This window comes from Grampus griseus (assembly GCF_964374135.1).
Source record: "Grampus griseus genome assembly, chromosome: 12".
Classification (NCBI taxonomy): Eukaryota; Metazoa; Chordata; class Mammalia; order Artiodactyla; family Delphinidae; genus Grampus; species Grampus griseus.
The window spans coordinates 41,058,237-41,070,832 of NC_139006.1; the positions used below are offsets into that span (position 1 = coordinate 41,058,237).

Sequence of the window (12,596 nt, forward strand, 5' to 3'; positions counted from 1 at the left end):
GCAAAGTCAAGAGAGAGGCACTAGTAGGGTCTGTGCCCCAACAAATAAGGTGAAGAGTGAGAGAATTTGATGATGTTTTCTCCTATAGACTGGGCAAAATAAATACGAGTAATAAATCACTTAGTTTCATAACCTCTTTGCATCTCTATTTGACTCCTCAACCTGGCTGTCTGAAAGGAAGCCTGGACCCAGGACAGCAGCTCCCTCGCCAGTGCCCTGTATGACAGACCTGGGCATGAGCAGCTGTAGTGGCCTGAGCTCTGCTTGCTCTTCCCGCCCCTTCTAAGACCTGAGGAGGCTGGGTCTGTCCAGAGGGGAAGATGGAAACACAAAGTGCTACAGTAAAAGGGATTAGTGCCATGACAGGGAAAGTGGAGGATGGTTTGGAAACACATAGTAAGAACACTTAGGCCCATCTTAGAGAAGCCAAGAAGTTTCTAGAAGCTACACTTAAAAGATGAGGAAAAGCTAGTACTTCACACAATGGGAGCAAGACCCTAAAGCATGAGAAAAGTTCAGTGCTACTGAACACTAAGAGGAAGGAAGAGGTGAGAGGTGAGACTGTTGATGCGAGCAGACACAGGTCAAGGTAGAGTGCAATTACCCTAAGACACTGGAGGCCACAAGACCTGATCTGTCTTTAGAGGCCCCTCTCAAACCACACCGTGGAACACTCCCTGGAGGCAGCATGGCCAGACAAGAGGGGCTGCAACCTACAGGCAGGACGGCTGTGGCCTACGTCAGTGTACTGACGGGGGGACAGAGAAGGGGACAATGGAGAGACAAAGGAGACACAGAACGTGCTGCGCAGGAAGGATGCGCTCCAAGGTTAAGATGACTCCAAGGTTTGGGCTCAGGAAATTGTATCAAACGGTCATGTGTTCTTTCAGATGAAAAATACCAGAAAGAACCTCGGGACGAGAAAAGAGAAGAAAAAATTGACAGGAAAAATAAAGAGGATTTCTTTGTTGCGAGCTGGAAACGTCAGCCTTGCATCAATCCCACCGTCCCCTCGAACTTCTGAACGGGAGACTGTAAGGATTTGAACAGCACCTCAACTACAGCAGCCAAGGGACTGTCCTCAACAAATTCTACCTTTCACTGTAGATGCAGATCTAGGGATGAAAATGAAAAACCTTTTCTAGCTCATAGATCAAAAGTTCAGGAGTAAATATAGATTTCTCCATTTAGTCCAGACTCATTATTTTCTAAGAGCAGTCTCTAGAGCCAGGGTGCCCAGGGGCACACACTGTCTGGTTTTTTACTAGCTGTGTGACCTAAGACAAGTTACCTAAGCTCTCTGTGTCCCTGTTAGCTTATTTATAAAATGGACATAATAGTTGTTATGTGCTAACGCTGAGTTGTTATAAGGAATAAAAGAGTTAATACATGCAAAGTATACAGAACAATGCACAAAAAAAGGCTGTATGTGGCTGCTGTTATTCTAGACGATACAATTTGTGGATTACTGATATATTTTACATTAGAAAGTGCATGGGACACTTGTGGTACCTGGCTTACTAAGTCGATGGAGAAACATCCCTCTAACCCCAACCCATAAAGATGTTGATAAAATAATAATAATTAAATAATATATAGCAGAGTTTGAAGGAACAAAATCCCAGATATGCTGGAAACCCACCGAAAAGTCAAGGCTGACAGAAGAGGCGCATGCCAGTGAGGGCATGGTAGGGAAGGCCAAGCACAGGGACGTAAAGCAGGGGCTGAAAGCTGCGCCTTCACACCTACATGAGGGGGAGATGTGGCTCTGGCCTCACCAAACAGAGCAAGGCCTTGACCCCCAGTGAAAGCAGAAATGGGCTCAGGGAAGCAGTGAAGAAGGGCATCTTCTGCCTAGTACTGTGGGTGGGAATCATGAAAACCAGAAATCCCTAGCTCATGCTGCATCTAGATATGCAATCCAATTTTAAAACTATTACATCAACAGAAGCAGACACAGAACTACTGTGCAGGGACACTTCCATAATCCAGGAGGCAGAACAAAACAAGCTCTCAATAAAAAGCTAAAATCCACCGTGACGGAAACAATCCATCCCAAGGGACAGTTAGCCACAACAACTTGAGATGTAAGAACATGCTGAAAAGGGCTTTAACTTTACACGCTTAAAATGATGAGAGATAAAGTTCGAAATGTATGTAACATGAAAGAGCAGGCTTCTATGGAAAAAACTAAAACTTTAAAACCAGCACCTAGAATTTCTAGAATTACGAAATACAATTAGGATTAGAAAGTCAAAGGATTAAACAGCCAAAAGAGATCGAACTGAGAAAGAAACTGAAACTAGAAAACAGATCTGAGGAAACTGCTCAGAATGTAACAGAAAAACAGAAAGAGAATGAGGAACTAAGAGGTGGGGAGTGAATAAGAAGGTTCCACACATACCCACGAGGAGTTTCAGCAGAACGGATGAAGAAGCACAGTGTGAGGAGAGAACGGTGAAGAACTTTCCCAGATTGAAGAAAGAACGAATGAGTCTTTGAATTAAAAACCACCTCAAGCAGCAGATATCAAGACAGATTAAAACTGCAAAACACCAAAGACAAAGTGGAGATCTTTGAAAAGCCGTAAGTGAACATAAAAAGAAAAAAAAAAAGACTGTTCACCAAATAATCATCATTAGAATATCAGAAGCCAGAAGAACTTGGAATCACATCTTCAAAATGCTAATGGACAGTAACTGTAACCCAGTGGGGGTAAAAAAAAAAAAGATTTAGATGAGAGAGAAATTCTACCACCCACAGATCCTCAGTGAAAGAACTACTCACAAGTCTGCCTCAGGAAAAACACTGAATCCATGGGAGAAGAGTAGGATATAAAAACCAATGGCACTGACTGCGGAACCCCTATTGGTAAAAGAATGCAAAACGCTCTCCAGTGTGGACAGCTTCTTCCCCAATTTGTTTGTCTCTAGAAGGTCTCACCGAATTGTACAATCTGTTCACTCATTAACTTGACAGAACAAATGCAGTACTTGTTTCTCCCTGAGTTCAACAGAAATAAGTTATAAATTTATTAACTAAATACATTATTCATTTTATTCACTCACAATGCGTGCGTGTGTGTGTGTGTGTGTGTGTGTGGATGGGAGGGGAGGATGGGTAGGAAGGAGAGGGGGAGAAAGAGGCAAGCGAGTACAGGCACCTACCACATGCCGTGCACTGTTTAGGAGCTGAGGATAATCGGTGAATAAAACAGACCAAAGTTCCTCCCTTCGTGGAGTTTATATTCCAAAAGGAGAGGCAGACAATCAACTCCACACACATATATAGGAAGGTTGATGAGTGACAAAGAGAAGAATAACACAAGGAAGGGGAGAGCCAGTGCTGGAGCTGGAAGTTTAGCTGGGACTTGGCATCAGTAATGTCCTGGCAGGAAGAGCCAGCAAAGTCAAAGTGTAACTGAAAGGAATTTTACAAATAGATGACGCACAACGATGAGCCTGAGCGAACTAACAGAGAGGCATGCAGCACAGTTACTACCCTGGGACAGCGGGGCCAAGGGAAGGCACAGGAGGAGCTGGAGTCACAGAATGGGGCCCTGGGCCGGGTGGAGCCCAGCAGCAGGGTTAGACCACAGCTTGCAGGAGGGAGCGGGGTAACCCCGACCTCCTCCTCCTCCCACCCCTCCACCCATCTCCACACAGGACCTCCCATTTGCTGGACCCAATCAGAGGGCCAAGGGCAAAGAAGCCCTAGTAATACTCCTAAAGTCGACAGTGATCATGGGCCCAGGGCACCAAGCAGGGCAGAGAACAGCCGTGGAGGAGCAAACCAGTGCAGGCAGCAAGAAAGGGCCTCAGTCGGAAGGTTCTGCTGGAGTAGAGACCTGGGGAGGGAGGGCGAACCCTGGAGTAAAGCCTTACAGGCAGAGGGGCCAGAACACCCACCCAGGCCCAAGGCAGCTTTGAGGGACAGCAAGAAGGCCAGGGAGGCTGGAGAGAGGCAGGTAGGGAAGGACTCTGTCTTTCACTCGAAGTGAGAAGACCTGGAAGCAAATGCATGTTTTGAGCAAAGGACATCAACCCACTGATGCTTTAGAAAGATCCCTGGGGCAGGGACTGTAGGCACAAGGGTGGGATCTGAGTCAGGAGGCTGTTTTAATAGTGCATGTAGGAGACGAGGGTGGCTTGGACTGGGGTGGCAACAGTGAAGGTGGTGATAAGAATATTTACTCAAAGCCTAGAATTTTGAGGCGAGTGTTAAGTGGGTTGAATAAAAGTGCTTTTCCTTTTAAGATTTTCTTCTTTTAGATAACTGAAAACATGCAAATGTCTTTAACCAGGGATTTACTATATACACTTAGCAACATGCAATAGAGTGCATGCATTAAACTTGGCATGTAAAGTAATATATCTTTTTTGGGAAGTAACTTAGCAGTATATATCAATAGGCTCAAAAATGTTAATATACTTTCACCCATTAATCCCACTTCCAAGAATCCTATGGTAATAAAGTGATGTGATTAAATATAAATACACAATACAACATTATTTATAATAGTCAAAACCTGGCTGCTACACCTAAGGGTAAATTTAAGGTTGTCAGGGAGAACAGATTGACTGCATGGCTTTCAGGATGTCTTCCAAAAGTTTTATAAGTTTGAGTGATTTTATTTGTTTTTGCAACCAGGCTTTTGGTAAAGATAAAATAGTAGAGATTTCAAAACAGCATTCTTTGCACCTTGAATGATGTGTTGCCGATGTCAGATACATAAATTTGTCATTAATCCAGGCAGAACTTAGGTTTAAGGTCCACTCATGAAAACAAAAGCATTATTTTAATAGAGGACATTTCAGACCAAAGACACAGTGTGTGGTCAAAAGTGTTTACGGGGGTCACAGGGGAGAAGAATTGTAAATAAAGCTAAAAAAATCAGTTTGTGATCGGGCTATGAAGGTCCTTAAATGCCAGGATAAAGAGTTTTGCATTTTATTCTGTAGTTTCAAGGACACTTAAAAGATTTTCTCAACAGAAAAAAAAAAATTTATAATAATTTTTTTTTAAAGTAACTAAAATTAATCTGGCAGCAATAATGCAGTATTTCCCAGAATTTGAGTTGGAAGAGTTCCTGAAAGGCTTCCGATTCAATTCCCTTTAAGGATGGAATGCAGGAGGTTCCCAAAGGCAGGGAGACTAAAGGACAGGATGCTGCAGTGATTTGGACTGAGGTGGTGCAGAGCAGAACAGGTACTGCAGAAGACGCAATAAGGAAGAAGGGCGTTGAGTCTTAAAGTTCATGTTCATATAGTTTCATACTAAAATGTAAGACAGCTAACAATTTCAACCACAAGAGCTGGACTCTGCCCACAAACACTTTAGTTTTTCATCTTGAGAAGTCACTGGCAAACTATGTAGGCAGTTTGGAACAGGATGTGTATCTATCAGCTTCCTTTAATAAAACACATGGTACAAGATTATTCTGCACAATCCCTTGGCATTAAGAGCAGACTCAGTTACCTTCAAAACTCCAATTCCATTCATGAAATTCTCAACCCTATTTACTTAGTATTTACATAAAATGTAGTTTTATTTATCTACACCAATCTTTCAGAAAATAACATCTATAATTTCTGAACATAATTTCTATACATAATTGTTTAAGACCCACTGACTTTTACTGTAGATATATGAAATAGAATTGTCAGATCACAGTCAGATATTTCAAAGTTTCCCAGATGACAATGTCCAAAATGAAATCACTCTTGCGGTACTGAGTATCATGTATGTCTCTAAGAGCACAAATGATGCATGCCATCATTTATGAGTGACATGTCATACCAATGATCTGAACCAAGAGATCTGACTCAAGGTTTAAAAGAAAAAAACAATGTAATTTGGTTGTAGTTCTCATATAATTTCTTTCTTTGGTCCAAGTCAAAGAAATTAATCCTTATATTTCATCTCACTCTGTACAGTTTCTGTATCTTTTAAATGTTGTTATTATCTCTGCTTAGTTTTGATGGTTTTTGGTGAGGATGGTATTTTAAAAGCCCATTGATGGTCACAGTTGCATAGCTCTGTGAATATACTAAAAGCCACTGAATGGTATACTCCACATAGGTGAATTCTAGGCTTATGTGAATTATGTCTAATGAAGCTGTTATTATTTAAAAAGCCCATTGAGGATGAAGAGCCTTAAGTAATAAAATATTCTTGCTTGCAATTAATGATCAAAATGACTTGACTGCTGTCCTTCCCAAAGCTATCATCACTCATATAAATACGTGTTTGTTGAACTGAAGTAAAGGGATGCCCAAGGTATACCTGGACAGATACAGAACATTTATGTTCAGTTTACTCTAATATTAACATTTCTTCACATTCCCTGGGCACACATAAACTAGATCATGATTAAAATCAGTAGTTAATCATAAACTCATAGACAACTCAGCTGATTATATTTTAGTGGAGTTATTTATAAACACATCATAGCTAAAGTCTAAAGCAACTGTTAAGAGTCTTAAGTCTAAGGAACATGATAACTGTTTAATTTATAAAGTAATCAATAATTTTTTCTCAAAACCTAATTTGTGTATTGGATTTTATATTGGGATTTTGTATTTTGTATTGGATTGTATTTTGATTTTTGGAGTATTTATAATTAACTCCTGATAATTCATAACTAAAGGAGAGTAAAGGCACAAAAAATTACCTTTGAAAGGGAGATTAATAATTAGACGAATTCACACATACATTCACAGAATGGCAAAAGACTACCAACCGCTTCATTTTATAGATAGGGAAAACAAGGCTCAGAGAAATTAAATGTTCTGCTCAAAAGTAACAACTAATAAGTGGCAGAACAAGGATTCAAACCCAAGACAATTTGACCACAAAATCAAAGTCTTCTGGGATTCATAAACAGTCTCACTACGTAGCCAAAACGAATTCACAGCCCCAAAAGGTTAACTTTAACTTTTTTAAATACAATTCTGAATTCAAACCCCAAAATTATCTAAACTGTATAGTCAACCAAAGGGTGAACATCTATGATAATGGGTTGTTCAAGAGTGGGGTGTGGGGTGTTTCTTTTTTACCTTTAGCCACGTCACACTCCTTAATCATTCTGAGAAAGTTGGAAATTTCCCTGTCTAGTCTCTGCTGGCATATCTGTGCTTTCTGGAAAAGGAAAAAAGAAGACGACAAAGTTAAACAAATAAAGGATTTTTACAGTACATATGCTTTAATGTTTCCATCAAAACTTTTACTTCATAGGTTGATACACTGTAATAATTGAGACATACTCCTAACAGAGAGAAAAAGGTGAGAGAAAATTGCCTTAGAAACTGAATATAACCATTAGTTAATCACGTACAGATTAATAAAAATAAGTCTCTCTAAATTTTAAATACATTCAATAGGCCAAGCATGTTCCATACAACTGCAGTAATTACTTCTAATAACTCATTACACAATATATATCTGAGGAGTTAGATTTCTGATTTATTCACACTTTTAGTAACCTTGATTACATTCATTGAGAAATTATAAAATGCACCCATTAAGAATATATTTTAAAAACTGCTTTTGCTTAAAAACTCCAGATGGTGCTAACATTTGGAAACCACAAGCTGATTTTCGTTCAGCAATCTAAGTGCACACAGCCCTCACATAATCAGACCAATAAGGACATCTTCTTAGTAAGTAAAAGCTTGTAAAAATAAGGGACAGCATTCATTTGTCCTTGTAATTTGAAATTTCTACATATTTAGATCCCTAAAAGCAAAACATAAATACAGAGTTTCATGATGTAAGTTGCATCCCATCTTAGTATAGATTTGGAAGTCCAAAATGAAAAAATCAGATAAAACCATTTATTGCATTAACAATGTAATTTTGAAGTTAGTTTTATTTAGTTTCCCTTTAAAGGAAACTAAGAAGCAAGAATAAGAAGCAAGAAAATCATCATTGTAAAGTTGGTTGGTTACGGCAATAAGAAAATATTCTGAGAACCCTGATCTTACCAATATTAGGTTCACATTGTTGTAGGCAGGGTAATACATTTAGCCTGTGAATCTTCCCTACTTGGTACTCCTCATCTCAACTGACTCATCCCCAAAACACTTTTGCTCCCCCTAAATCAGACCTAAGTGCCAAGGTGATATAGGTACGCATGCTTTTCACCTTATAAATTTTTCAGTGCTTCTGAAGCTCAGCTCAACCACAGCAGAATTACTCGTGGTACCACACTAGGGACAAGCAATGTTCTCTTTAAAACGTACATTACTCTATTTTGAGAGCTCCAACAACATAAAAATGCAATTCACCTTTTTTGGGGGGGAGAGGGAGAGGGAGAATACCTACACTGTGCAATTTGAAACACCACAGAAACTGTATGCTGGATCATTTTTCCAGACATAGCCTGTAAATACACATTTAAGGCAGGAGAAAAGTCAACTGGGGACCACTGAAAACATGCACTGCACAACCAAATGTTACCACTCATAATTTATTAACAGAAAATTGTCATTTTCACTCTATACATATTTAATACCCCTGCCCATGTGCACGGTGCGCCAATGCTGCTGTTTTCTATTTTTTCTGCTATGGTGAAAGTTAGCTGGGTGCACAAAAGCAAGCACTGACTTCATTTGCAGACTGTGAATCTGTGATCAACATCATAGTTCCTGTGGTTACCGTTAAAGATAAGAAACACTATTACATTCATCTTCCCTTGGCATATCTGAGAGTTACTGAAAAAAGTTCCCTTGATCCATAATTTATTTAAGAGTTACAATAGGTCAGCTGGAGAAGATGTGATCAACACATACTGTTTTATAGTTGGGTACAAATGTGTGTCGTCTATTCTAAACAATTAATGCCATTTAATTGATGCAAAAAACTCAGAAAGGGGTTATTAATACAATTTTTTAAAACCACATTCTTCAATTTGTTATCATTTCCTTGTAGCAGCTACTGATTATATTACAAAAGCCTAAAACTCTAATTAGGAAGGTTAATGCTTACACATTCTTTGCAGATCCCAGCATGGTGTCTCACTGACTTCTACGCCATGCACCTTATGTCAGGTTTTAATTTTTCTAGGTTTTAATTTTTTTTTTTCTTCGCCATGCCGTGCAGCTTGCAGGATGATCTTGATTCCCTGACCAGGATCAAATCTGTGCCCCTGTGCAGTGGAAGCATGGACTCCTAACCGTTGGACTGCCACGGAATTCCCTAGGTTTTAATTTTTATTTACACTACATAAATGAGATCCCACTTGAGCAGTGTTCTAATACCCGAAGTGAGACAGTATTTTAAATCCAGGTTATCTGGCACAGAGCCCAAGAACAGGAGCACACCCACAGACCTGGGCTGCAGAGCGTCAGAGGCACCCAGGTTGAGTAGCCGGGCCACAGTCAGGACACCGGTCTCCTGCAGCTACTTCTGCCCACCCAGACTTCCGCTGTTGGTTTTGTTTAAGTTGATGTTTAACTACCTTATCAACCCTGACATATGAGAAAGTTCAAAAATGTATATCAAGGGGGTGGGCATCTAGGGAGGAGTGGAGAGGGTAGGAGAGAGAGGTCATTAATTCCAGCCTATCTGCCACATACAGACAATCCACATTTGGTTAATTAAGAACCGAAGCATTAGCAGATACAGACTACCACATATAAAATAGACAACAAGGTCCTACTGTACAGCACAGGCAACTGTATTCAATATCCTGTAGTAAACCATAATGGAAAAGAAGAAAAAGAGTGTATGTATATGTATAACGGAATCACTTTGATGTACACCAGACACACAACACTGTAAATCAACTATACTTCAATTTAAAAAAAAAAAAACCAAAGCAGACGGCCTTCTCAGAAATAAAAAGAAACTAACGATACACACAACATCGCAGGTGAAAGATGATAGGCACCAAAGAGCACATATGATGTGATTCCAGTTAGATGGAATCCTAGAAGGGGCAAAGCTGACGATGCCTGTGGTGACAGAGCAGATCAGCAGCTGCCTGAGATGGCGTGGAGGGCACTGCCTGGAAGGGGCACCAGAGAGCTCTGTGAGGTGATAAAAATGTTCTACACCTTGATAGGAGTGGTGGTTACACAGGGTATTTGTCAAAACACATCACACTGAAGATGCTAAAATGCCCTCATTTTAGTATATAAAAATTGTACCTTAATAATAGTGATTTAAACTTTAAAAATAATGGTTGTAAAACCCTGATAACTTTCCTCTGCAGAAAACAGCCAGCATTGCGAGTACTGGTGTCCTGTACTCATCTCCAAATCTTCCTAACTCCAGCCAAATCCACTTCAAGGATAACCCCACACTCCATCTTCCCTCAATCTAAGCCAGTCCACACCACACTGATTGTTTTTGGTACCTGGTGATTTGTAATTTTCTTAATGTTGTATTTTGCATTAGTTATCTACACAAAGTTAAAAAAAAGAAAGAAAAAAGAAACACAATACACGGAGAAAGGCAACTCTCCCTCACGTACTTGTCAGTCCTAGAGTCCCTGTTTTCCCCCTTTCCCAGTCTCAAAGCAACAACTGCTAATAATTTCTCATCTTTCCTGGGATGATCTAACCTATACAAATGTGTGTGTACATCCCTGCTTTCTTTCTGCCATGCAGAAGCATATCAGATACACCATTTAACACCTTGCCCTTTTCACTTAGCTATAAATCTTAACTATATCAATATATATATAAATCTGCCTGATTCTTGTATGGGTGTACCACTCTATCAGCTTTGAGTTGATGTACACTCATCTTTCTGCACATTCACTTTAATTAGAAATCATTTCTTCTTCAGTCAGGAAAGTCTGATATTACTTTCTCATTTGGTTTAAATTTAGCATCATCTGCTCATTATTTCTTATAACAGAGGTACAGTTCAGAGCCTATAAGAATCAAGATGTCGTCAACAGAAAAACCCCACTCTCCTAGTGCCCCCTCAAAGGTAAGAGCCTACCCCAACTTGATCCAACAGAACTTTCTGCAATGATGAAAACATTCTATATCGGCACTGTCGAAGGTGATAGCCACATGTAACTACTGAGCACTTGAAATGTGGCTAGTTAAAATGAGGAAATGAGTTTTTCATTTAACTCCAGTTCATTTAAATGTAAATGTACCTAGTAGCTATCGTATTGGACAGTGAAGTTCTGTACCAATACTTGCTTAAATTTCTCTTCCAAGTTTTATTTCTGAAATACTACTTCTACTGCTGTGAGAAATCTTAATTTCAAAACCTCATATTTAAAAAAAAAAAAAATTCTTGGTAAAACCTGAGCGATACAGTTAGGTATACAGGTCAGGTTTTCCTATTTACCTCTAAGGATTCCTTCAAGTCTACAGCAGAAACTGCATCTTCCTCTTCATCATCAGTCAACTGGTCCTGGGAACAGTAGTGAGTGCTGTAAGCAGAATGCTCTTCTATTGCTTCCAGCCAGTCCTGAAATAATACAAGGATTTAAATAAAAGTAAAACACATTTTTACTCAAAACAGATATTATTACAACAATCTGGGAAGAATAAAATGTACATGGAGAAAAAAAAATATTACGGCCTCAAAAAAACAAAACAAAAAATTCCCAACAACAAAATAATGATGCAGGTCTCTTGTCCATGACACGTCTGGATAAAAAATTTTCCCAATACTTTAAAAAATACTTTCCCAATACTTTAAAAAATACCATCTATAAGTTACATATTCATTCATATTAATACTGAAACACATTATAAAAACAAAACAATGGGTGGAGAATCTTGCACTTAGAATTATAGGTTCTCAACACTGTTGAATAAGTTACTGTATAAGATGCATCCAGAAACAATTTACCAACTTGCCATAAGCACAAGACACTCAGACCATTTTAAGAGAGCCAGCATTACTCTGATGCTTTAACTTTTACTATGTTTTTAAAAAATTAGTGGGACTTCCCTGGTGATCCAGTGGGTAAGACTCCCCACTACCAACGCAGGGGGCACGGGTTGGATCCCGGGTCAGGGAACTAGATCCCGCATGCATGCCGCAACTAAGAAGTCTGTGTGCCGCAACTAAGAAGTCTGCGTGCTGCATCTAAAGGTCCCGCATGCTGCAAAGAAGACCCGGTGCAGCCAAAATAAACAGATAAATAAATAAATAATAAATATCTTTAAAAATTAGTGATTTCACAAAAAGATGGAATGTTTGCCCTAAAAATATCTGTCTTACTTCTACCTCATTTCTTGCAGCATTTTTCAGGGTCAATTCTTACCCTTTTATGAAATTTTGGGACAGTCACGTTTTGTATTGTTTAGGGTTCTCTGCAAGGCCAAAGTTAACCACTCTGGGAAAGAGATCCCTTACATAATTTACAAAAAACAAGATAAGTCTACGAATATTGCTTTGATCTCAAGGGATATGGAGTCTCCATTAAATAACTACACAATGAATTTCCGTCACATCAATCCCAATGTCTTGCTTGCTGCTACTGTTCAGTTTACCACAAAGAAAGGCTGAGTCTACACTGTAATAAATCAGAACACCCGGGCTGGAGCCAGGTTCTGTTACTTGCAAGCTGCATGAGCTTGAGAGGTCACTTCAATCTTAGTCTTCAGTTCTCCTCACCT

General features: G+C 39.4%; 1 protein-coding gene across 2 annotated transcripts in view; it reads right to left on the reverse strand.

Moving 5' to 3' along the window:
• Positions 1–12,596, reverse strand: part of OSBPL1A (oxysterol binding protein like 1A) — a 200,531-nt gene that overhangs the window by 132,064 nt on the left and 55,871 nt on the right. For both annotated transcript variants that reach the window (XM_082667364.1, XM_082667365.1), the window contains exons 12-13: positions 11,314–11,436; positions 7,059–7,140 (exon numbers count right to left, since the gene is read on the reverse strand). In XM_082667364.1, the coding sequence (XP_082523490.1) occupies positions 7,059–7,140; positions 11,314–11,436 (205 nt within the window). The remainder of the gene's footprint in view (positions 1–7,058; positions 7,141–11,313; positions 11,437–12,596) is intronic.